This window comes from Phocoena phocoena, chromosome 7 (genome assembly GCF_963924675.1).
Source record: "Phocoena phocoena chromosome 7, mPhoPho1.1, whole genome shotgun sequence".
NCBI classification, from domain to species: Eukaryota; Metazoa; Chordata; class Mammalia; order Artiodactyla; family Phocoenidae; genus Phocoena; species Phocoena phocoena.
The window spans coordinates 77,044,141-77,071,702 of record NC_089225.1 but is presented as its reverse complement, the minus strand read 5'-3'; the positions used below and the strand labels follow the sequence as shown (position 1 = coordinate 77,071,702).

Here is a 27,562-nt window from a genome sequence, read left to right as displayed (position 1 = left end):
CCATACACTTCTAGACATATACACAGATGTAAAGGTAATGTGGAAGAGTTTCTAGCTCAGCTAAGGCATAATTTCCTTTGGACTCAGGAATTCAATGATAATGGTCTTTGATCAGGAAAGCAGATAGCATCTTATAAAGAGAAATAACCATGAAAAAATGGATGTATTGAGGAAGAAAAGGAGTGAAAGCAGTTTTCGAAAGACTTTATGATTCTTGTACTTGGGAAAATGTTCTTGGAATGTTAGATTTTGTGGAAGTGTTGCCATCCACATCCCTGAATTTCCAAACCACTGAAGAAAAACAATATGGAGATTGAAAAACACGGTGTTGCCTCATTATCTGGAAATGATTGTTCCTGGAAAAAAACTTTAGCAATGTTTGGTATGGTTAAGTTATAAATTCTTATTTCCCATCATCACATTCAGTCTTTTTGTATTTTTGGTATTTATAAGTATTATTATAAAGTTTGGTATTCTAGGCTTTCTTGGTATTAAAGTTTACATTTAGTTCTCCTTTTTAAAGAGTAGTTGCCTATTATTAAGGAAAGCATTGTGCTTCAGTTACCATGTACTTCCTGACAATTACAAAGGGCCTGTTTTGATTGTGGAAAATCACCCTTGTGGACAGGTTAACAATGAAGAATAATCACTGTCACTCATTTGCCACTGTGATATTGGTTGCGGTCCAATGGAGCCCCCTAGTGGTCAAGAGGACTCACTCCTTTTGGGTTTCCCTCGTGTCATTCATTAAAAAGATGCAGGCTGTCATTTGACTCTGTTCTCCACAAAATGTCTGCTGTGCAGAAGCTTTAGCCTGTGCTTTGAGAATCTGCTTTTCCAGAATCTTTTCCAGCTCATCTGAGATGCCACTATTTTTCTTTGTTTCAAATCCTGAGAGTACTGTGAGGAAGAGGAACCAGGATGGATTTTAGAGGGTTTGGCACAGATAGTTGTAATGACAGTTGTGGTCTTTGAGCAGCATGAGAAATGGCTGTCACTCATAGTCAGAGAGAGGCTGAGCTAGTCTGAAACAAAGCTGGACTTGGCAGTGCACAGCTAAAGGAGATGGTAGCATCTTTTTGTTGGAAGGCAATCGCGGAAAAACATAGTTTGTGGGAAGTCAACGAGAATCCTAGGGTAGCTACACTTTTACGATAAGGGGGAATTATATTTACTGAGGGCTGTTAGCTAAGTTCAAAAAGCTACTGTACACGGCCTCACCTCCCACCCCCTCACTGCCCCCCCCACAAAAAAAAAGACACACTACTGAAGAAATTGGTTTGCTCTCCAGCATCCTGGATGAGTGATATGAACTTAGATGATTTTTCCCCCCTTTTTCTGTTTAGGCAGAAATGAAAATCCTTGGAACCATTATGATTATGAGTATTTAAAGAATATCAAATTGCTATAGAAAGAGGAATCAATCAATATGCTGTATCTCCATTTCATGAGTATTATAAAATACCACCACCTGTAGTATTTAGCTATCAGTCCTCTGCTAATTATTTACTTTTGAGCATACATTAAACCCCTTGCATATTTCACCATTGGTAACAGATTTAATGTAATTTTCAAAACAAAAAGCGACACAACAGCAACAACAATATTTCCACAAAACTTCCTCCTGAGGTACATAAATGGGATGTTGCTGAGCGTTCGCTGTATGCAACGTCTCCAAAATGCGGGTATTATTCCTGTACTTAATTTGAGTGGTGTCGATGCATGTGAGCTAATTCTAATATGTATTGTCCCTGAAAAATGTGTCCTTGTTAAATTAGCCTTCTCTCGTAACTGGCATGCAATAAAAAGGGCTGTAAAACGCAGCTCTTAGAAGAGCCTCTATCAACCTAACATAGCTGCATCTATTCCCTTCTCTCTCCACATCCATAACGAGGTTAATGCAATGTATTTTATGGTGTTCTCATTGTTCAGAGAGGAGAGAAGGTCACGTTTGGAATTTTAAACACATTTTTTCCTATCCTACTCCCTGAATGGAAAGCCATGCCTTTTGTAAGGCTGTGGGTTCCATTCAGCAAGCTGGAGGAAAGTACCTCACCTCAAGGATTGTCGTCCCCGGAGGGAGGTTTGCTTCCGGGCCCTGGGGCACCGCAGCTCCTGAAAGAAGCATCTTGCCTGTGTGGGTTCTGCCCTGGCCGGTCAAGGCCAACCCAAGGTTGGGGCCACACTTCCTGCCCCTTGCTAGTCCCTACCTGGGCAGCTGGGTGATGGAGGGGCAGGGTGAGGGCCTGCCACACCCCAGTCAGAGCTTGGCAGGGAAGGAAGCGGGGGACAGAGGTGATGGGGCGGGTTGGGTGGGAGGGCGCCGGGAGAAGGCAGAGAAATGAAGGCTTTGATTTGAGGAACTCAGATGGAGGAGTCCTCCAGCTACTGGGGGTCCATCTGTGAGTCTCCTGGGGGTGCCAGGCAATGAACAGTGAGCCAATGGCTCGTGTACACCTTGCTGGCTTGACATTTTGCTTTAAGTCACCACTAATCAGTTGGGGCAGAATAACTGCTTCAACGTCTACCTCAGAATGTAAAATGATGGAGAAAAGAGGTGAGATCTGTTCCCATCTCCCTTCTTCCCCTCCTCTGCTCCCCTCCCCACTCCTCTTCCCTTCTGCCTTCTTTTTACAAAGGGCTGGAGGCAGGCTAGACACAGGACTATTATACAGAATTGAGAGGCTCTCTTAGAGGAACAGAAAAGATAACTGGAAAGTGGAGAGAGATGATCAGTCCCATAGGAGGAGATAAGAATGTCCTGTTTAAGGAAAAAAGCCTGTATACAGCAACCAGGGAAAAAAGTTAGTTGAGGACCAAAGTGCCCTATAGGAAGAAAGGGGAAGATGGGTTGGTAACATACACAATGTGTGCTTTGCCCAGCAGCTGGCACGACCTGGAAACCTGGAGATGTCTGTTAGCAACAATTGAAAACCACCCATTGAAGTTCACTTTGGAGGGATATGTGTGGTCTGTTAAAAGAATGTCCATTATTTTCTTTTTCAGTAATTAATGGTCACACACTGTGTTTGCGGCTATTACTAGAAATTGCAGACAACCCAGAAGTGGTTGACGTGAAAGATGCCAAAGGACAGTAAGTGTTCATATGCTTGTGGTTGACATTTCAGATCACTGCAGGTGACTGGTTAATTTGTTAAATAGCTAGGAGGGCTGACTGCTGAATTCTAGGTTGGGGGTATATGTTGGGGTGAAATTCATGGATGAGGGTCCTAGAATAATGCAGTGGCTTTGCACTGCAGTGTATATTCAAGAAAAATGTGTGTGTGTGTGTATATCTTGATGAAAAACAGCCAACTTTTCATGTCTGTAGCCATGTGCTCTGGCCTTTTAAAAATATTCCCTGCTTTGTTCCTTTCTATCCATTTTTACCCCCTTCTGAAGCTGCTACAGTCTTTTTTTTTTTTTTTTTTTTTTTTTTTTGGGATACGCGGGCCTCTCACTGTTGTGGCCTCTCCCGTTGCGGAGCACAGGCTCCGGACGCGCAGGCTCAGCGGCCATGGCTCACGGGCCCAGCTGCTCTGCGGCATGTGGGATCTTACCGGACCGGGGCACGAACCCATGTCCCCTGCATCGGCAGGCGGACTCTCAACCACTGCGCCACCAGGGAAGCCCTACAGTCTCATTTTTTAAATTAATAATGTAATAGGACAGACCTGAAGCAGTTATCTCCACTGTAAAAATCCTTCATATTTTTATCCTTCCTGAGTTTGTTTTTCCCAAGTATTTTCCATCTGTTAGCCCGTTCTCCCACCCAGTCTTCTCTTACAAATAGGAAACACAGAGCAATAAAGCACTAGTGACTCACCCCAGATATATGAGTTCATGCCGAAGCCAAAGCTGGAACCTCACCTTCTGGATCCCAGCACTTGGATCTTTCGTCTCTGGGCTTGTCTGACTTTTCTTTAAGGCAATGAAGCTTTGTTCAAATAAAATCTTGAGCCAAAGTCCGACGTAGAAAACCATGAAAGTAGAGCTGCCCTGGTAGAAGCAAGAGCATCTCTTACATATACACACTCCTTACTCAATTGATATTTGGTCAATGCTACATAGTTCTGAAAATGATGGAATTCAAATGAACATTTTGAGGTGGAACCTTCCTGTGCCCCACCCGTATTGATCAGTCCACTGCCGCCATTCCATGTGGCCATTAGAGACCAGAGGCAGATAGCTTGTTCCAAGTGACAGATAGCAAGTTGGGGACCCTCAGAAAATATCAAGCAATTGTCAAGAGGGGAGAGAGACTAAGAAAGAGAGAGACAGAGAGATGGAGAGAGGGAGATCCTCCCACTGGAAGTGGTGAATATTTTTTTAATCTTTTTAAAAGCCTAATTTCCCTCTTTTCCTAGAACCCCACTGATGCTTGCAGTAGCATATGGACACATTGATGCTGTTTCGTTGTTACTTGAAAAGGAAGCAAATGTGGATGCTGTTGACATCATGGGCTGCACAGCTTTACACAGAGGGGTATGTGTATTTTCCCCAGCTTTAGTCAAGCAATTTCATAGTGAGCTTGTTTCTTCTCCCCCTGCCCATATGAATTTTTAATAAGGAAATTGTTTCCCGAGATAACCAATTAACCTCAGTCAGCCAAAAAGAAATTACAGAATCTTTTGCAAAGGTAAAATAATGGCAGGTACTCTTAGGTCCTGCTCTTGAGTTGTTGCATTTGATTGTGATAATAGATACATGAACACCTACTGTTGGTAGAATTAGTTCTTTCTGATTGCATGCACATCATAGGAGATTTGCAAAAATTTTTTTAAAGCACAAGTAAGAAAATCATAATTGCTAGTAATCCCACCTCCTAGAGATAACCACTTTTTGGTGTATATATCACCAATCTTTTTTTCTAAATATAGATTTGTTTTAAATTTTAAAAAGAGAGAATACTGAAGATGCTATTTGGAACCTGCTTTTTTTTCTCTTAGTATATCAAGTACCTTTTTCCATATCACTAAATGTTTTCCTGCCCTATCATTTTTCATCCTCCACTGTGTACAGGTGTCATAATTTATTCCAACGGTTACCTAGTTTTGAGTAGCCATGCTGTTTTTAATTGTTCTTCATACAGTGTAGGCCCATTCCCCACCTGAAATATGTATCCTGCTGAAATATATATCCTGTGGGTAATTCTTCATACACACCTGCTGAACTGTTTTTTAAAGCATGTCAAATAATCCAAATGAAACAAAAGTAGAAATCAGAAAATTGCTATTTGAAGATGGTGCTGACCACCACGATCAATGAAAAGAAGAGGAACTATGAGTGGTTAACGCCATAATCATGGATCTTATTTCTTGGGTACTTCCTGCGGGCCGCACAGCAGGCTGAGAGCCTTTACATATCTCATGAGTCCTCAAAACAGGCTGCGAGGTCCTTATTACTATCCCCATTTACAGGTGGGTAAAGTGAGGCATAGAGAGACAAATTGACTTGTCCAAGTCTTATAAGAGGGAGCCAGAATTTAACTGACATCTTCCTGATTTTAAAGCTGATGCTTTCCACTATATCACGATTCCCTTTCATGGTTATGTTTGGAGAGTCAAGAGATGTTTCTAAAATGCTGGTGTTCACACAGACCTTTCTGTTATGAATCCTGCTAGGTTGTCCTGCCTCTCTCCTCCCAAGTAGGGTAGAGTCTGTTTCCCTTAAGACCCCGGCGTATGTCCACTCACTCTGAGCCCAGCCTCCCTTAGCCAACTGCTTCGCTTCCTGAGTCTTCTCAGATTTGTGTTGTGTTTTTCATTGCGATGCATCAGATTATGACAGGACATGAGGAATGTGTGCAAATGCTGCTGGAACAAGAAGTGTCGATTCTGTGTAAAGACTCCAGAGGGAGGACACCCTTGCACTATGCGGCTGCTCGTGGCCACGCCACGTGGCTGAGTGAGCTGCTGCAGATAGCACTTTCCGAGGAGGACTGTTCTTTCAAAGATAACCAGGGCTACACACCGCTGCACTGGGCTTGTTACAATGGTGAGTTAACTGTCGTTGGGCTGAATTCCATCAGGCTTCCTGCCCCAACACCACTGTGATCTCAGAGGAGGTGGGAACAAAGCGTCAAGCTGTAAACCAGGGTTTCCAATCTTTCTGCATTCAGAGTACCTCAAAAAAGATACCTTTTTATTTTTTTGATATTTTTCCCTCCGTGGCTACCATGATGCCATAATGGAGTGAAAATTCACTTTACTCTTTTTGTTGATCAGTAACCTGTAACTCCTAATCAGAACTTCTGATGAACTGAAATAACCAGTTTTAATCAGGGTTTCTTCTCCATATGAGACAACCAGGGATCCTACAAGGAATTAAAATAATACAGCTAAAAACAACCAAAACAATATGATGTAATAATCTGTCACAATTGACAGCTGGTAGATGCATGATTTATCTTTCAGTATTTCCTTTTTATGTCTCACAGTCCCCATTTATTTAGTTACACTTGCTACTTAGGAGATTTAAAAATTTGTGTTTCGCTTATTTGAGTAGAAGAGTAAATGCATGCTAATTGTTACATTTCAAAAATACTGAGGCATCTAAGGTAAAATTGTCTCCATTCCCAAACTTACCTTCTGATGTAATTTGGTGTTTATCTTTCATAATTTTCCCTTGAGGATGTAAATAAATACAGATGTATGTGCATCTATTTTTTTAAAACTAGAATCATGTAACAAATATCATTCTGTAACTTTTCTTGTTGTGTACTTAACACTCTATTGCAGATATCCTTACAAGTCAATGTGTATCAGTATACATTGATCTTTTTAATAGTTGTGTATTTTGTATCAGATAGAGAAATAGGTATAGACATGCATGAGTCTGAGTGTGTATACCAGAATTTAATATTTATTCAGCCAGATCCCTGTTGATGAACACTCAAATTGTTTTCAGGTTTTATTCCTATTACAAACAGTGCTGTAGTGTGTGTGTTCATATTATGGACCTTATATTCTGTCAGATAAGTTTCCAGAAATAAAATTATTGATCAGGGCCTGTATATTTTTTAATTTTAATAAATTATACCATATTACTTTGGTATATCATAATTTTTTACTCCACCAAACATGAATATAAAACTACTTTCGCAACCTTTTGTCAGCCCAAAATGCTATCATCTTTTTAATTTTTGTCAATTTGAAGGGCAGATAAAAGGTATCTCATTTTAATTTGTGTTTCCTTGTCTAATAGTGTATTGATTTATGTATTTGCATTTCCTCTTCTGGAAATTACTTTTTCCATCTGTTGCTCACTTTTTCTCCTGTTGAGTTGTTTATCTTTTCTCACACATTTGTAGGAGCACCTTGTCTTAGGATATGAATCCTCTGTGTGTTCTGTGGGTTGCAAACATTTTCTGTCAATCTACCATTTGTCTTTGCTCCTTGTTGATGATGTCTTTTTCCATACAGAGATCTCTGAACTTTTATGTAGTTGAATCTGTCAGATTTTTCCTTTATGGTACCTGGGTTTACAGTCTTGCTTAAGAAGGTCTCCTACCCCTAAGCGAGCATGAATATTTTCCCATATATTTCTTATTCTGCTTCTGTTGTTTTATTTTTCCATTTCCAATTCTTCTATTAAAATTTTCACTCAGAAACTATGATTATTGGGTCCACAAAGGTTTTATGGTGTCTTAACTGTATCAATTTAATACCTTTCATTATGTTTTTATTACAGTCCTCCTTTTTTCATTGGTTCTGACCTCAATAAGAGTCAAATCCTCTACTTGTTCAACTTTGTTTTGCTCCCTCACTGCCATTGGAGGATTGTGATTTCTTTTTTTTTTTTTTTTTTTTTTTTGTGCGGTACCTGGGCCTGTCACCGTTGCAGCCTCTCGCATTGTGGAGCACAGGCTCCGGACGCACAGGCTCAGCGACCATGGCTCATGGGCCCAGCCGCTCCGCGGCATGTGGAATCTTCCCAGACCAGGGCACGAACCCGTGTCCCCTGCATCGGCAGGCGGACTCTCAACCACTGCGCCACTAGGGAAGCCCGTGATTTCTTTTTTAATTTACCTGCTCATGGGCGAGGTCTCCCTAACCCCCATCGGAGTTAAGCTGTGAGAGCTATCTGGCACTGGAAAACCTACAGAAAGGGGAAGACGCAGTAAGAGTGTTGATTATAATGGCAGGTGGAAAACCTGCCACAAACCACATTTTCTCCCCTGGAGTTGGGTGGGGTAGGTATGGCAGGTCTCTCTGTTCTTAGGCCTCTCAAGGTACAAGCAGGGGAGAGGGAACAGTCCTCTCCTAAACAATTCACCTTTCCAATGCAGTCTTCCAGGTCTGAGGTTTAAGCTCCCCTCTCCCCAGAATCTCCTTCTCTGAGCACTTTGAGATACTGAAAGTCATTCACGGATCCCCAGTCCTACCTACATAGACCTTTAGATTGAGATTCATATAGTCTCTAAGAAATGGTTTGGGTATGTGCTGCCCTAAGCTAGGCACTTTGGGGGAATTCATACTAATAAAGGGGTTGAAGTGTCTGGGACTGTTTGAGTGAGGGTTGGGTATAGTTGGAAAGCTAAACAGTATAACTTACATAAAGTTAGGGGATTTTTATATTCATTACTTCATATGCTTCTCCCTAAAAGCAGTTTCACCTTTTTTTCTTTATAGGTACAAGAAAGGTTTGATTTGATTTTAATACTTAAAATTGTCCAATCTATATCATTTTGGGGTAGATCGGAAGAGAACTCTAAGTTAGCACTGAACTCAGCCAAGAAGAAGTTCCAGGGCAACAACCTATATTCCAAAGCCAAATAGCTTTACCTTCTTGCCTTAACAATTTAACATTGCTTCACAAACCTCATTTAGGTCCTTTATCAAGTAAAGCTCCCATCATGCTGTGACATCAATAGGGCCTGTATTCCTACTTTGAGTTTTTCTATGTAGGAAACTGAGGCTCACAGATCACATAACAACTACGCTGATAGAGCTGGGGCCTAACTTAAATTCAGTTGACTTGAACACTGTCATTTTGTTGAAAATAATTATTCACATTCACTCATCTACTTATTAAAAAATACTTATTGGGGACATACTATTTGCCAGGAGCTATTCTTGGTGCCGTTTTAAATACTATATAGTGTTTTACAGTCAAAGCCCTTTCACTGGCATTGTCTTAAATACTATTTTCTATCACTCACGTCTTCCCTTCCCTAGGGTACATAATTATAAGTGAACCTAATCATATGGGTGACAGGGAAACTTTCTATTGTAAATATGGGCAAACTGAGGCATACCTATGTTAGGCATCTATCTATTAAGAGCTGAGAGTAACGTAGAATTATTCTGCTTGTAAATGAGGTCTCTTCTCTTTCTCTCCACCAGACCATATGGCCTTCACTGTTTTATTTACTCATTATGTCTCAGAACACCTGTGAGCATAGTTAATAACATTTTGACATTTGGTGAATTTTATTCCATGGAGAATGAATGTTCAGCTAATTCAGGAAAATTCATAGGCTGGAATTCAATACTTAATGAAAAAACTAGATTGAATTAAACAAAGTTTCTTTCTTGGAAGCTCCCTAAATTCTTTTGATTCCTTGCAGGTAATGAAAACTGCATAGAGGTACTTTTGGAGCAAAAATGTTTTCGAAAATTTACTGGTAATCCCTTCACACCACTGCACTGTGCAATGTGAGTAGAAATGCTGGAAGTTAATGGTGTTGCTTGAATTCTTTAAACTACACGTAGAGAAATTGCCTTTCGGGGGAGGAAAAAGGGTTTAGATTATAGCTAAGACCGATCTATTCCATTTCACTGCTAAAGGCAAATAGGTCTGATAGCAAAGTGCAGTCCATCACGTTAATGATTTTCTAGGAAATTTTTGTGGAGTGCCATGGTTCCAAGGTGGCTCACAGACCATCTAGGGAAACTGCAGGAAGGGGTGGACTGAGGAGCACAGTACACACCTCCTGAAGAGTTCTTCAGATGTACCTCACATCTGTCTGCCAAATTCTAAAAAAAAAGGTGGGGTTAACAGCATATGCCTGTGGATGATTAGAAAGATATTCTGTACCAGTAAGACTTTTCATATGTGGTAATTCTCCATTCTTCATAATGTTGAAATTCTTTTTTGGTAAATGTAATTTTTGCTCCAGTCTCATAGTGTGAACCATTATTTAGAGAATACAGTGACTTTGAGACAGACTTCCATGGTAAGCTTGGGGGGCACATGGTCACCTGGGCCTGTGTTCATCTGGGGGTCCACGTTCACCTGGGCAGTGATGGACAGCCTGGGGGCCCAAGACTTGGGAGTGCTTTGTCTTTGCCTCATCTCTGTGCTTTACATGAAGCTGGGTCATTTGATTGGAAAGATATTAGAGATATAAAGTGGATCAAAAAAGAAGAGATTATGAGTAGGAGTGATTTTAAATCTGAGGAAACATGTCTTCTTCACTTTGGTGTATCTCCAGAACACCTAACATGATGCCTTGTGTAAGTGGCGTGCAGTAGACTCCTTCCTGGAAGTAGGGGGTTCTGAAGAAATGCTAGCGGTTGCAGAGTGTGTGCCTTTAGAACTGTTAAAATGATTAAAGAAGACTGTAGAAGCAGACTTGATTTTACACTTCATGAAGCAGGCAGTCTCCACTCTCAAGAGTTCAGAGAGCTGCAAAGTGGGGCAGGAGACAGGAAGTTTTTACAGGATGAAAAATAGGGAACAAGGAAGAGCAGGAATAGAACTAGCTGACTGGCTGGGGTTACGTATCTGGCTTTATTTGAGGTATCATAGGAATAGGGCAATCACCCATATAACTTGGCGCTCATGGACTGGCTACCTAGATGGTCTGACCTCTAGGCAGATGGAACATTTACAAGAACATGAAAACTAAAAGTTAAGTTTCGTTTTGCAGACGTGGTTTCTCAGGATCAGCAGCACCTGGCCTACTGAGGAAAGGTTAATGCAAGATCATTTTGACAATTCCCCCTTTTGATCAGCCTCTGGCCAAGCAAGAGGTTTGAGCAAAGATGGTGTTGTAAGTTATTCTCAGTTACCATTGCCTCTTTGCATTTCGGTATATATTTCACAGGAAGTGATATCAGATTCATCATTCCAGTTGGAGAAAGACCATTTGTTGACTGATTGATGGCTGCGTACACTCACCTAAAACCTTGAGAGAACACAACAGACCAGAGAGATAATTATTATTAATAATAGTAAAAGTATTCCTAAGGTTTGCAGGGCAATCTTAAGCCAGGGTCCCCATGAACCAAACCAGCTAGAATCAAATACGTCAAGAAATGATCCCAAAGAGGGACCTACTTCTTTAAGCCAGTTGGTCTATTTTTATATTCCTTGCGACTCTGTCTCCATTTCCCCAGGATTGTTTATTCAGTGAGTTCGTTCCAGAGAAACTGAGGCATTAACAATCAGAGGGAAGTTTCTGTAGGCAAAACCACAGGATCACCAGCATTGTAGCTAATCCAACAGGTTGGAGGTTAGATTACCCCCCTTTGCAATGGCCTGACATGTGTGAACAATGATATATCTTTCCAGGCAAGAGCAAGGCAAAGGTGGATAGAAAAATTGTAAAGACCTCCATGGTGTAAGAATAAGGAAAAGGATGGCCAGAGAGGGGAAGAGGAATGGAAAGAAACATTCTTGATCCAACATCTTGGGAGGAAGCAGTTTACTTCGGTGTTAGTTACTTCTGGTCAATTTGATTTTGAGGTCTCTGGCATTTGCCGAGGACTAGGTGTTAGGTGGAGCCTTCTTCAGTTTTGAAATATGCACTCAAAGTTCAACACTTTGTAATTTGGCAGCAGTGTCAGTGGTCAGGAGTACTTGGTAGGGTCTTTTCCATGAATCTCTTTTGCAAAAGCATCAGAGTAAAACAATTAACTGTCTACAAATGACAAAAGACTTAAAAATGCCTGTGGTTAAAGATCTGATGAGAGTTCGTTATAATGGAATTAACAAGAAAATTTGGTTATTTCTGTGACACACAACATTTAACTGGAATAACTGGATAACTGGAATTATGACTGATAATATTATACCAGGACATACCAGATTTTTAGGAATTTTATACAATTTCTGGAACACATATAGATAACATAGACCCCTACAAATATAACCTAAGAAGGTTAAACATCACTTCTTATTTGACAATGCTTCCTAAGTAATTTAACATGTCAACTAAGCATAATTAGTTAAACATTTCTCTTTTGATAAAGAAAGAGAACAAATCTTTTGAGATACTCTAGGGGCCCTGTGGAAAAATCCCAAAGTTAGTTTAAGATTTTATTTAGAATTTGATTTTAGGAAGTTTATCAGAATATCAAAAGCTTTTAAAATGTTTGATCAAATAGGATCATAGGTCACTGTGAAACAATACTTAATTATCCATTTAACCAAAGTGACAGTTAAAGACTTCAAAGGCAAATATAGAACATTACATAGCAGTTAAAAACAAAAACAAACACAAACCTTAGTTCTGTTAATATTGAGAAGACTGGTTTTTCTTAAGTAAGACCGGGTAAAGTCAGTGTGAAGCACAGTAAATTATTTTGGTGAAACACAAAATCTTTGCTTTTCAGGCAGATTATTTAAAAGGTAAAGAAAAACCTTTGTTTATAATTTCTTATTAAGAGCACACCAATAATCTTTAAAAAAAATACTTTGTCTTTTTAACAGAAAACCAAATTCTAATTTTGCTTTACTGTACTTTTGATATTAAAACCCATTTTTTATGGTAGTGTACATGTAGACATATGTACACTACCAAATGTAAAATAGCTAGCTAGTGGGAAGCAACCGCATAGCACAGGGAGATCAGCTCGTGCTTTGTGAACGCCTGGAGGGGTGGGATAGGGAGGGTGGGAGGGAGGGGGACGCAAGAGGGAAGAGATATGGGGACATATGTATGCGTACAACTGATTCACTTCGTTATAAAGCAGAAACTAACACACCATTGTAAAGCAGTTATACTCCAATAAAAAAGTTTAAAAAAAAAAGAGGATCATAAAGATTAAAAAAAACAAAACAAAAAGGCCTCATTTTTTAAAAACTTAAGTCTATTCCAATCTTAGCCAACTCAACCACATGTAAATTTTCTTTTCCAAGATTCCTTTCCACAAATCTTCTACAACTTTCTTACATCCAGTCAGATTTTGTCCTATTTTTCCAATTCTGGAATAACCAGTCATTTTACTTTAAGACAAAGTTACTTTCTCTCTTCCCTTACCAAAACAAAATGAAATGAACAAATGATAACAAAAATGTCCTTCATACATTTTCTTATCCAAAAAATGTATTCTGCTTTCCTACCTACTTTTCATATACAGTTGTTTTCTTTCACCCTTATTTCTAATTAGTTTTAATTGACTAAAATTATTAACCCTTAGAATCCTTAATTTTAAATCTTAAAACTAAGAAATAAGCAATTGTGGTCTGTGTTACACTAGTACTCTGTGGATTGGCAAATTTATGAATACACTTCATAATTTTTAAAGTATATTCTTCCTTATAGTAAATTTTTCATCATGGCACAAAACATGTTTACTAATAGAACCAAATATCTTAGGTCCTCTGTAAAAGGAAGCCAAAAGTGGATAAACTTATGTTGAGTAAGTTTCAGTATTTTATCTTATTTGGAAATGATCTAGATATTCAATGAATATCCATTATTTAATTTATCTCAGTGTAGCTTTAAGGTTTCAACTTACCAAAAGCATTTTGGAAACTATTTAAAGTAGACATACCATAAAGCATTCTTGTTGAAAAGTTCATTTATAAACTTTTATCTTACTTACATCTATTTAATTTACAGTTCTTAACAATTATGTTTAGATTACTCATGAAAATTTCATGAGACATTAAACAACTAACCATCATCTTAGGTTATTTTTCTTGCTGACAAATTCTGTAACAGAGATAACATGGGCTTACTTGACTTTTAGTAAACCTAGGTAGAATAAAAGTTGTATGTCTGCCTTATATTTAATTCTGATAATCTAAAGACGTGCCTGTTTTAATTAAACCAAGGATTTGCATAAAACCTTCTAGGACAATCTTTTTTCCAATTTCCCTGTTGATTGCAAATGAGACACCAATCTCTGGTGTTTTGATGACCGTGCAATGGTGTTTTAGGTTTTTGCCCTTGGAATTGTTGCAGCTATAAGGCCAGTAACTTTGAGAAGACTTTTGCTTATGGTCTTGTAGCCTCTTCAGAATGGAAAGGCAATTCAGGTAGAGGATCAGTAGACCCTGAGTACTCAGGTAAAGGAGGGCAGAGGGGAGTAGTAGGGTCACATTTGTCTTGTAGTGTTTTGTTTTAGGTACCTCTGCATCTTTAATTTTTCATTAGCCTTTTGCAATAAATCTTTCAGTAAGGCTATTTTGGAATCTTGAAGCCTTCTGGGGGCTTCGGCATACCGATTAAAATAAGTATTCCATTCTGTTTGTTGATTTGGGAACCCTTGCTTTCAAGTGCACTTCTTAAATGAATCATCTTGTCTAACTGGAACATATAGCGTCTAGGACCACAATTCTTAGACAAAATAAGCAGGTGTGCTGGAAGGTAGAGCACTCAGGTTTTTTGAAACTTGAGGATTCTATTTCTTTAGCTAAGCCTGAGTTTCTTGGAGCCAAATTAATACCTAAGAGATGTGCTGCTGCGTTGGGGATTTTGTGGTGTTTTACAACGTACTTCATAGCATAGAAATTTTCTTGAGGTTTTTGGGTGACCTAGTGTCGATCTAAACCATTCCATGACCAGCTTAACCCAGCACAGGAGAATTAGATTTAGGTGCAAGCCCTCTAGCAGCTTTTCAGTGCTTGGTCCATGCCCACCAATTTTGAGGCTTTGGCTTCTGAGATTCTCATTAACGATAGATCTATTGCTCTTTTCACGAGAAGATTTCTTTATCGTGGCAGATGCTCTAATGGCTTTCAGTGGTCTAACTTGTGCCCACTGAGATTTTGATGTGCCATTGGTCAAGACAGTCTGAATCCCTTATCTTATTTCCCCATGTCCCCCAGTGGTTTATGCTATGGAATCTCTCTGGAAACTTTAATAAACCCTTTCTTTTAATAATTTTTGGGTAAAGTTTGGATTGGAAAGCTGCACGCAAGTGAGCAGAGCTCAAGTCTAAGGGTGACTTACCCATGGCCCTCGGTAATGACAAGAGGAACAATGAACTCAAAGGGTTCAGCAGGCACCTTGCCTGTGTGTCTTTCTTGCAGGCGTTTAGTAGTCAGCTTTGAATCTCATTCCCATCGGCAAAACTGTTAAAATGATTAAAGAAGACAATTTAGGTGATACAAAGTTTATTTAATAGTTCCTCAGGCAGACAGTTCTGAGAATTCTTGGGAGTAGAGACGACCCACTTCATAACGTGTTAGAGAAAGTTTATTTGTATGACCTAAATTGTCTTCTTTAATCATAAATTAAACACAGACTGCAGATATTTGCATCAGTTTTTTTTTAATGTGTCAGATTATTAAACATATAGTACATAGGAAGATGGAGTAGGAGGGGATATATAATTTTTTAGAGAGCAAGATTTTAAAATTTGAAATCTATTTTCATTTTAGAATAAATGATCATGAGAATTGTGCATCATTGCTACTTGGGGCCATAGATTCCAGTATTGTCAATTGTAGAGATGACAAAGGCAGGTAAGTGATCCTAGGATGGCATGGCTCTAGTCTTGATGAATCTTAGTCTGCTTTGTGGTTGCAGAGTGGCCAAACATCTATGTTTTTTTAATTGAAAAAGTAATATAAAAGCATGGTTTTAAAAAATTAAGTATAATAAACGATATATAATTTAAAGAAATGACCCTCTTAGCCCAGAAACCCCAGCCTCTTCCACTGAGAAATCTACTTTAAACTATTCTTTCTAAATTTTTATATTCTCCCAAATATTTTCTAGACATAGCTACAAAAATACATAAAAATATATATGCTTCTATTCTTTTTATGCAAATGGGAACATTCTATAGAAATGCTCTGCTTTTAGCATATCTTGGAGCTCTTTCCGTACCAGAACATATGTATTTACCATGTTCTTTTTAAAGCTGCATATCATTCCATTGACTGGATATGTTATAATTTAATCAGCCTGTTCTGCTTTGAAGAATATTTGGTTGTTTCAAAATTTTGGTATTTTAGAGAGTGGTGCAGTGAACAGTCTAGTACATTTGTCTGTTCACATGACCAAGTGTATCTGGGAGATAAAGTCCTAGAAGTGGAATTTTTTGGTTCAAAGGTCATAGTGTTTAATTTTGATAAATCATGCCGAATTGTCCCCCCAAAGAAATCAACTATTCACGTTAAATAATGTAGGCTTTTTTAAAAACAGCCAATTGTCTACACATTTAAGGCTTAATTTTGGAAGTATGTTTATCAAAGATGAGAGAAGTCACTGGAACTCAAGATTAAAGGGTCAGTAAAGATGCTAATTGTATTATCAGGGCCGCTTCCTATACCCCCCAAATCTGGTGGTGCTGTTCACATCGGTGACACTTCACTGTCCACCCCGAATGGCCTTTGGGGGAACCTGATAACCATTTCTGTAAGCTGATAAGTTTTAAATCCCTAAGACGATACCATGCACATGTTTCTCAGGCATATATAGAAAGAGAGTTTGTTTACAGGAAGTTAAAATCATACTTGTTTTAAATCGTTAGGACACCACTTCATGCAGCAGCATTTGCTGATCATGTGGAGTGCTTGCAGCTTCTTCTGAGACACAGCGCTCAAGTGAACGCAACAGACAATTCAGGGAAAACAGCACTGATGATGGCTGCTGAGAACGGGCAGGCCAGCGCTGTGGGTACGTGCTTGACTTGTGGACTTCGAGTTTATGCCTATCCAAAACCAAAGGCATGGAAAATAGAGCAGTTGGTCATCCTCTTGGTTTATACATGTGAAAAAAGACCGACGTTTTATTTAGGCCACCTGATCTACCTGCTAGTCATCTTCAGTCCCCTGTTAACTTGGTTATTGATGGATTTTGTCAAACCGAGCCAACCTTTCCACAGTGAAATCTCTGAACATTTAGAAACCAAATAGAACAGGATCATTTCATCTGGAAATAACAAAATTGTAAAGGGAATTAAAATTAATGCCTATGGACCTTGGATTTGAATAGAACAGCTATGGCAATAAATTGCTCCTTTTTTCTTCAATAATATTAAATATGATTATGTGAGCTGTACAAATTTAAATGTGTTATTGTTTTGGTAGTAACTTCTCCAAAATGCATGTAATTAACGTGTCGTCTGAGTAACTTTCTTTTGGCCTTTTCTGCAGATATTTTGGTGAACAGTGCCCAGGCCGACCTGGCTGTAAAGGATAAGGACTTGAACACACCCTTACATTTGGCTAGTAGTAAAGTATGTAAATGAATTCGAAACACTGTTATTTAGAATAATAATAATAATGATAATAACAATAGTACCTAAATCTATCTATCTCAGAAGTGTGGATCGTGGCTCTTAATTAAGATGTCTGTTGTCACTCTCAGTGGAACTGAAAGGGGGAAGCAAAGGGCAGACGCACACAAGGGTTGAAGGGCTATGCCTTTCATGGCATTTGCCGCTTGAAGTCTTGCCACAGTCTGGCTTGATGCTGCCACTGTATTTGTCTTCATGGTTGTGGCACCACATTTTGCTTTTAAACACAGGTTAGGAGCTCAGTTATCAGTTCCACGTGCTTTCATTTTGTTCCACTTGAGCTCATTGTAATAACACAGCCAAAAAATACTCTCCTATGAGGCGAATAAATGTGCTCATGTATGCTTCTATTCTCCCCTTGTTTCTGGTGCATAGTTCAATGCAAAGAATGTGCTTGTTTTTTTTAATAGCATCGTGTTCACATACAGCTCAAGGTTCCTGCTTCTGTAAAAGATAAATGTATGATTCTATGAGAGTGGGATCATACTGTTTGACAACCTGCTTTTGTTACTGAATTATATATTATGAATATCTTTCTTTTAGACATCATATATTATAGTGTCTTAGAAGATGTGTGGTATTCTGCCTTAGGGCTGTGCCATCCTTTATTCAACCCATCCCCTATTGTTAAACATTTACTTGTTTTCAAATATATGCTGCTATAAATGATGCTAAGTGTAGATAATAATAACCTAAATAAATTCCTATTTATGAAATTAGTGAGTCTAAGGCTATGAACATTTTTAAGACCAAATTGCCCTGTAATAAGGTTACAACCATTTACCCTCCTCCAGCAGTACATCAGAATGAAAACTCCATGGACACTTCTAAAATTATCTTTAAGTGTCTCTCTTATAAGGCATTATAATATGATGCCAGTTATCACCAGTGATGGTGGTTTGTTTCAATATAGTTGTAGTATTAAAGGTGTTATCTATACCCAGTGGTACCAGAAGTCTCAGCTATTCCTTTCATTGGTTGCATTTCCTCATTTCATGCTCTGAGAAGCCTTTGGAAACCACAGGAAGTGCTCAGGTTCATGAAATTCATTTCAAGGTTTGTGTTTTTGTGAGTTTAAGTACAGTGCTTCCCAGACTTTATTGTGCAAATGAATTGCCTGAGGATCTGGTTAAAATACAAAGTCTAATTTAGGAGGGCTGGATGGGAGCCTGAGATCCAGCATTTCTAACTCCCAGGTGAAGCTGATGTTGCTGGTCTCTGGGCCACACTTCGAGCATCAAGGGTTTAAGAAGTGGCGACCCCTTAACAGGGCACTAGGCCTGAAGTTGTGAAAGTGTCTCTGATTCATCAGTTGATTTTTAAAAAGTTATCAACCATCATTAGTCATAAGATACAGAGGTATCTTCTGGATGAGGAAGAAAAGAATGACCTTTCCTGAAAAAGATTCTCTTCATAATATAAGGCAGCCAGTGATGATGAATGATACAGATAACAGATACAATGGGAATTCCAGTGATGGGATCACTGACGTGGTATTTGAAGGCTTGAGGAAGGATATGGGACTTGACTTGTGTTTAAAAAGCATTGTTGAAGAATTTAAAGGACACTCCTAATTCTGCTGTCTGTTTACTAGCTGAGCTAGCTTCTGCTTCAGCTCTCTGGACATTAATTATAAACGTTATCTTAGAAATAACAATATTTTAGATCAGATTTATATTCATCAAGTCCTAGTAGACCTTATTTAGAATCTTTGAAAATCTAAGGCTGTTAAACCATTTGCTTTCAGAAGAAAAAAGAATTACTCAGAAAATAGCCTATTTTGTTATTAGACAGGGCATACATTTTAACTTTAAAGCATAATGAAGTGATTTTTCCAGAACTTTTCTGTATCTCTGTCCCATGTTTCTTATCTTTTTTTTTTCATTAGGGTCATGAAAAATGTGCCTTGTTAATACTTGACAAGATACAAGACGAGAGCCTTATTAATGCAAAAAACAATGCACTGCAGACGTAAGTGTGGCTACTAAAGTTTGACCAAGTCCCAGATTCATAGTCATTTATTCAGCAAACAATAAGAATTTGCTGTATGCCAGGCTAGAGCTGGGAGCGCAGTGGTGAAAGGCCTGGCTTCTCCTTCGTGAAGTTTAAGGTCACATAACTACAGATGGAAAACAAGTTTTATAAATCAGGTTCCCAGAATACATCTGAAGCATTTCTAAGCTATTTTCTTAACTATTTTTTAATATAATTCAGTGTAATCCTTAGCGTGAAAGACCCGAAAGCTGCTTCATTTTCCATTTTGGGAAATTACCTATGCATTCGTTTTAAGGGCAAAGGAATATTAGGATTTTTTTTCATTAAGATTCTTAAGCAGCACAGCAGAATATATTGGGTATAATATTATTCTTTAAGGTATTCTAATTTCAACAAAACATCATTTACTGCATTTAGTAATAACAAGGAGGTTTAAGATTATGTAATATGGGTGATAGTGATACCAGTCATACTGATGAACTGTGTGAAACAGTGATTCAAGTGCTGACCTAGAAAGCAAGGGGTAAAGAACCTTCTAGAAACACACCAGAGCTTGAGTTCTTCTTCTGGCTTCTTGTGTCCTGTCACTAAGGTTGTCTGAGGTGTAGAGTATTTGTAATATCTGCAGAGAAATTTGGGCCAGCATGGAAGAACAGTTGGATCATTAGCACCTGGAAAGGATGTGGTGAACAAATATCTTTTTTTGAAAAAGTAAAAATATTCATGTGCTATTTATAGATTCTCAAGTCTCTTCCTTTTCGCCACTCAGACTACCCAAAATGCCACATTCTCACACAAATATATATCATAGTTGATGCTCGCTGTTGTCTTTTTTAGACCCCTCCACGTTGCTGCACGCAATGGCTTGAAGGTAGTCGTTGAGGAGCTGCTAGCCAAAGGGGCTTGCGTACTTGCTGTAGATGAAAATGGTAAGTGGAAAAAGTAAGCCATTACTGCAGGTACCTCGCACCTGCAGTGAAGCCAGAGGAAAATGAGAAAGCCAGGAGCTAGATAAAGAGGCAGTGAGAACTCTCTTCCCCTTGGAAGTTCCCTGTGTGTGAGCAGTCAAACAAGGATAATTTGTCCTGTCTGTCGTTGTAAGACATATAGTCTCCCTGCAGCCCCCAGTGCCTTCCATGTGCATGTAATGTCAGCAGCTGGTCTCAAACTCCTCAGCGTGGTGGTTAAAATATGTTAGACACGCTCAAAAACTTTCAACTTGGCATTCAAACCCAATTCTAACTGCATATGCTGAAGAGTTAGGGATCATACATGTCATGAGTGCATGCTCAAGGGCTCGAATTAAAACAAAATCTTTGTATTTCAGTTCATTCTGAGATCAAACCTCTTATTATTATTCTTTTAAGAACAGATCAGAACTCATATTTCCAGTATGGATATTTGGGGAACATGAGTAAAATTTTTAAATTAACATTTAGGCTTGAAAGGCTTCTTCTGATCTATAGCACGTTCCGTTTCTAAATGAGCTAACTCTTAACAGAAGCTTTCTACTCTGCTTCCTGAAAACTTTTGAAAGCTAATGAATACTAGAATTGTATTAAACTGCCATGCCTTTGAACCTTGGGGAGCAAAAGAGGAACTTCTGGTTATTTATGAATTAAGTAATTTTTTGAATGTGGCATTAATTGTAGCATTTAATTAAAGTATTTTAAAATGTATTAACATAACTCAATTAACTGCTTATTACAGGTATTGGAATTAGCAGCTCATGCCTATTTCTCAGAAGTAAGCAGCCATATGACATCATTAGCTAACTCCTATTAGTTTTGGTTTTGCAGCCCCATTTATCCTAGCATGTATCCCGCTCTGTCCCCAACCTGACTCATGTAGGAGGTGCAGAAAGTTCTCTATTACTCCATCTCCTTGGTCCTCCTGCCTCACCCTCCCTCACCTTCTTATCACGACTATATATATATATATATATATATATATATATATATATATATATATACACACACACCTTGGGGTTGGCATGTAGAGGCCCACAGGTTTTCTGCAAAATGACTAAAGAGACCAGAATAAACTAGTGTAAGTCTGCTGTATCTGAAGCTTAGCTACATCCCAAAGATCTAGGAACATTTGGGACAATTTTGTACAGCACTACAATCTTAATTCCTTTACTCATCACGGACCTTTGTGGAATGGAATGTTAAGATATCTGTCCATTCTTGTTTGTTTTCATACCAGGGAAAGGAATCATCTGTTAAGGGGGGGAGAGGAGCAGAAATCAAGTCAAATGCTGATAACACAGCAAAAAATTAAGTTTTATTGAGCCAGTGCCTCTGAATAAATGAGCAAGTGGTTAGTAGGAAGTTTAGCCATCACAAGGGGCTGGAACCCCTTTCCAGCCAGTAGAATAAAGGTTGAATAAGAGTAGATGGAGTCAAAAGACTTTATCTACCTCCCCATGGCACCTGCTTCGTGAGTTGAGATAGTTTTCTTTTCTGGACTGGACCCATCAAGTCCAAATGGCAGAGAATGACAACTCTATGGCAAATAGCAATTTCCACACATCTGTTACATTTAGGACTTGGGACTTTGGCTGGTGGTGTTAATATTACTTAGAATGCTGTTTAAGTTTCTTTTAAATGATAGTACGTTTCATCACATACAGCAAGTGCTTTCCTGTGTCTGATCTACTCAAATGATTCCATTTCTCCAGAACCAGTTACCTGTGCATACTTTATAGAAAGTATATATGAAGTTACAGAACGGTGTTACTGACTCTTACAGACATCTGATTCTTGACATCCTTTCTAATCTGACACACGATTACCTACAGTGGAAAGTCATTGTTCTCAGAATGAGAGTGCTCTGGCCCCAGCCCGAAGCGCATGGTGTGTGCGTGTGCTCTCAGGTGGAAACATCTTTCTGATTGTCCTGTGGCTGTTTCTTGTGGAATTGTGTCCCACCCCCGTCCCCTCGTGTTTCTGTTCACTAGACGAAGGCTGAAATTCTGCCTAACTTCCGATAATATAATGCTTTGTTGTTGTCATGTAAGCAGGAAAAAAAACCGAAACCTTCCATCAAATGTCTCCCACTCCCAGTCCCCTCCAGCCTCACCCTAAGCATGACTTGTGGGAAATAACTCCTTTGCCTGGCATGATTTCTAACTTGACATACATCTCTGCGTGTGAGGTCGTTCGAGATGTACTGTGGGATGCTCACACCACCTCTGGATTGCCTGGACTAACCACTGCCTTGTCTGCATTTACGCCCAGGTCATACCCCGGCCCTGGCTTGCGCTCCTAACAAAGACGTGGCTGACTGCCTGGCCCTCATTCTGGCTACCATGATGACTTTTTCACCTTCCAGTACCATGACGGCTGTCAACTTCGTTTGTTTTAAAAAAGACAGTTTGAGCAGGACGACCCTCTCCAACCTGGGTAGCATGGTTAGCCTGTGCGGTAACAACGTAGGCTCGGAGGATGGGTACAATGAAAATGATTCTGATTCGGAAACGTTTTGACTTAGGACCGTAGAAGCTTTTCCTTGATCACCCATGTTGGAGGAAGGGAAAGAAGCTTGAATTCCAGGTTTATGTTGTGTTCAAGTATTATTATGGGCCCGAGCTTCCAGAAGCCAGTAGAGAAGGAATTAATTAAACCGAGGGAAGGCAGCTAGGCTGTAGGGCAAAGCACTCACACAGATGGGCCTCGATTTTGCTTTATTTCATATTTTCCCTAGATCTGAGATACTTCTGTGAAAGTCTACCTCTCATTTTAAGTAAGGAATAAAAAAAATGCATTTAATTCTTTTTCTTTGTGGATAGTGCAACTGAGAGGGTAACTGGTCTCTAAAAGATTTTTTTTCGTGTACTCACTCGGCGGTGAGTTCTCAGAAGTGTATCAATATGACATTCACGTCCCCCAGGAGGGGAGGGAATGGCTGGGTAGGAAATGCCTCAAACCTCTTCTCACTTTGATGTTTACTTCCTTACTAGAAGCCAAAGGTAGAGGTGTTCATCTTCAGAAAGAATCTTTTTAAAGGAGTCCAATCATTCATATCCTATCTATAGTAAGCACTTAAATATCCAGAACTTCCTTTTGAGGATTTTTGTTCAAGTTGCCAGATGAAGGGAAAATTCACGGAAATTGAACTTGCTTTCTTCATTTAACATAAAGGTAGCACTCAGTGGTCCCCATAACAAGCCTGTGACTAATTTTCACCCGAGTGATCGAACCCAAATCTCTCCAGTAACATTTCAGGTGAAAATTATATTGCACCAAAACTTTGAGACATAATGCAAATATAATACGAAACTACCCTTTATTAATTTGTCTGTAAATCAAAATACTAACTTTATGAAAACATAAGAACCATCAGTATTGTTCATCAATAGTAAAATGTTAAATGAGCTTCTCGGTCAAAGTCATGCCCCAGTGAGTGGAAGTGTGACTCCAGAAGGGAACAAAGTGAAAGCACGATGTAGAAATGGGCAATGTGGAAATTAAGGCCAATTAAAGTTGCTTGATGATGACATCACCGTAGTGAATACTGTGTCTGCTCCCTCTGCCAAAGCTTCTAGGTCAAATGGACCCCGTTCCACACCTGGAATAGCTGTACAAAAAGAAGAATGAGACTTTTTACATTATGCACATACACATGCACACGTATATGTATGTATTTATATATATATATGTCTGTAGTTCGTCAACCAGCTATCCACGAGGACCAAAATGCTTCAGTCTAAAATGGAAGATTTAAATTGTTTTCCTTCGAAGTGGAAGTGAGAACTGAAATAGCTTTTCTATGGAGTTAAAATGTAATCTTTTTGCGTAACAGTCTTTGTTGTGTTTTATATTTCTTATGACACAGATTTCTAGTTGATGGCTTAACATTTGTAACTGATAATGTGTTGACTACAAGCTTATTTTTTTTGCCAAACTAGAGAAAATGTTCATATACTTTTGATGTAAATGTGTTTGTATTTATTTGAAATGAAACAAATGCCGAGGAAACATCCATTGTTTGTTCTCTGTTTTAATTCCTACTTGTCTTACTTGGAATCATGAAAAAGCCGGAAAATACACAGGACTCTCCCTGGGCTGGCCTGCAGTCCTGGGGCCAAGCCCAGCAGCATTTCCACTCCTAAGGTTTCCAGCCAGCCCTCAGGTTCTTCCACGTCGGTCGGAAAGGGGTAAAACATCAGTGGCTCAGCCCGTGTGTAGCCAGCTCAGAGCTTAAAAGACACTGCAGTCCTGTGATCTTCTGCGAGATGAAAACTGAAGTGTGTACTGGATCATATGCCCAAAAGTGGCCCAAAGAAAGATATAGAAATTATCCTGAATGTGCTGAAAAATCTCACATGATCCCAGCAACCTAATGGGAAACTATGTCAGTGCGTGGGCACGTGTACCAAGAAGAGAAATAAAAATCACCAGCTCATGCTATTTTCCACTTGAGGAAGAGACAGGAAAGAAACATGTTGCATTAAGGTAGTGCTCTCCGACATTTTATAATCGATTCCATTTTCACCTTGAAAATTTCTATCTTATCATATATGTGAGATATTTTTAAAACAGTGTTCTATCATGTCTGGATCAAATACAGATACTGTATTATATATTTCATCTAATTGTAAAAGACTTTAATCTTACTCTGTAATATCCTGGATTTAATTAAAAACTCATGCTGGGTTCTTCACAAATGAGAACTTGTTCAGAGGACTTCTAAGAACTGGTATTAATTTCACTGAAAAATTTTGACACCACCACATTGTTTCTTTAATTCTTGGTGTTGTGTTCCCCTCCTTCCTCTGTCCTTTCTGTTTGTTTCGAGAAGATGAGTTTCGAAAAAGTGGATAAATTGCTAATGAGCAGTAATGACCTTATCTTTACCAAAACCCTGAAAATAAGGGAGATCTAACACTGAAGAAGCACGATATACTGCGGAGTCTTTTTCTAGAAGTGAATGGAAATCTTGCTCAGTTGGCATTTAAAGCAGGATATGCGATGCCTGCTTTAATGGTGAAGCAGCATTAACATTTTTCCCCGGAGAGTAGCACAGAGAACAAGAAACATTGCAGCAAAACAGTAAGCCACGCGACGTTATCTCCACGGAGCTGCGTTCTGACTTCTCCCCACTCTTTCACTACTAGAAAGAAGGAAGACAAAGGAACAAAATGAAATCATGCTATGAATTGTTCACTGAATCCATCTCTCGCCCGCGCTCTCTTCCTCTTTCTCCCTCTTCCCCAGACCAATTCTTTTCCTTTAAGAAACGACTTTAAAAACTATGAGTTCTGCTTTTCACATACATCTCTTAGAAATAAAGCTAGATTTTCCACATAGCTTTCTAAGAAAAACAAAAACAGAAAACATTGTGCTTTTACCTTAATGTGTTCTTTTTAGACTGTATTTTAACCACAGCCACGGGAATCATGTTTCATCGCACTTCCCTATTCGCTGGTGTCTGCCTATCCTGGGTAAATATGTTACTATCTCCAAATTGCCTAAAATCTGCTATGATTCCACAGTAAATAGCTCAGGGGATTTCTATTTATCACTACTAAAAGGGCACCATAGTATGCTTTGGTACTTTAGGCAGTAAACAGCTGCTTGGTTTATTATTTTATTATTAAATTAGGACAAGAACATCAAATGGATTTGCTGCACTAGTAATTCTTCGTACTGTTGAGCAACTAGGTTTGCTTATCTGTTGTGTTGGTTGAAGAACTCATCCCTTTTTTTGTCTTGTAATATGAAGTTAGAGTGCCTTTTTATATTTGTATATTCTGAAAATGTTCTGTGAAATGTTTGGTATTTTTTTCATTTGAGTGTTATCAGAGCAATATAATACCAGTGAGTTTTCATTTCCGCCTTTCTTTGAATGTATAAAGTGTCTTTTTCCTCCTTCCCCTTTTACCTGCTTTGAAATGAAAATGAAGATGCAAAGTTTTCTATAGGAATTGTTTGGTATTGCAGTGCTAAACTGCTTTCTTTTTACAAAACTGTAAACCATAGGTCAGTGTTATAGGGCAAGAGCATTTTAAGATAGTGACAATCTGAGTGTGTGTATAAAATGTAATTCTAAGCGTTTCTTATGCAGTGATCTAAAAATTCAATGCAAATATCTTTTGTTCGGTAGTTTTGTCTATATATTTTATGCTTTAGCATGTGCAATATATCTTTGTAAAGCACGATGATACATATCTGGTGCCAGTGTTATATTTTGCATAACATATTTGTAACAGCATAAAATATTGTTTGATGGTTTCAGTGGGATTTTTGTCTGTAATGTTTTCTTATGTAAGTTGGAGTTGAATGACTCTGGTAAATGCCATGACTGTAAAAATGAGGAAATGACTTTGAACCACTCTGAATCTTCTCAAGCACAGTTTAATACTTTTTCAACTACTGAATGCTAATAATGTAATGAAGTACTTAACTATATATACTATGGAAATGCATTCAGATGGTTATTTTTACAAATAAAAGCGGTACAAATATTGTTGCAATTTGTGTTGTCTTTAATTTTTCCAGTTATGCTAATTTTACCACTTATTCTGCTAACTTAAACCTTTGTCCCCTGCCAAAGCCAAATAACCTTAAATTTTGAAAATGATCAAGATAGAAGTGTATCTCCCTATTTTCTATTTCTGTTTGTATAATCACAATTAGAGCAAAACATTTCAAACAGATATTTTATGTTTATTTTACCTGTTTATGCCTCCAACTTTTTCCATAAAAATTTAAGCTGGCTTGCAACAAAGACATGTGAAACTAGAAATAGAAAAATTAGGACAAGGAAAAAGAATTCAAACAAATATGGGAATCCTGAAATTTAATGCAGCGGCTGTAACTGAACTTGAATTTGGTCTAGACTTCCTTACAGCCAAAGTAAGAGGGAAGTGTGATTAACTCTATAGATCACTATATCAGAAAAGAAGAAGCCTGATAGGTCCTCAAAATTGTGAAATCAACCACGCTTACCTTTGTTGCTGCCACCACTACTCTTCAACTGCTCTGTAGTAACACAAGACCCTACTTCTCAGCACTGTCCTTAAAGATATCCATAGAATTACTCCTCCGTCTGTCTCACCATTCAAAATGTCTCCCCTTGGGTAGTAACTCAGGAACAGTCCCTAGAAGCACTAAGGAACAGCTCCCTAATTATGG

The 27,562-nt window shown here is 38.7% G+C and overlaps 1 protein-coding gene across 1 annotated transcript in view; it reads left to right on the top strand.

The window, feature by feature from the left end:
• ANKRD44 (ankyrin repeat domain 44) overlaps positions 1–22,911 on the top strand; it is a 205,378-nt gene extending 182,467 nt beyond the window's left edge. Inside the window, exons 19-28 of the mRNA XM_065880164.1 lie at positions 3,007–3,094; positions 4,368–4,485; positions 5,781–5,997; positions 9,572–9,659; positions 15,562–15,645; positions 16,659–16,804; positions 17,284–17,366; positions 19,315–19,397; positions 20,259–20,350; positions 22,664–22,911. Coding sequence (XP_065736236.1) covers positions 3,007–3,094; positions 4,368–4,485; positions 5,781–5,997; positions 9,572–9,659; positions 15,562–15,645; positions 16,659–16,804; positions 17,284–17,366; positions 19,315–19,397; positions 20,259–20,350; positions 22,664–22,911 — 1,247 coding nt within the window. The remainder of the gene's footprint in view (positions 1–3,006; positions 3,095–4,367; positions 4,486–5,780; positions 5,998–9,571; positions 9,660–15,561; positions 15,646–16,658; positions 16,805–17,283; positions 17,367–19,314; positions 19,398–20,258; positions 20,351–22,663) is intronic.
• The last annotated feature ends 4,651 nt before the right edge of the window (positions 22,912–27,562 follow it).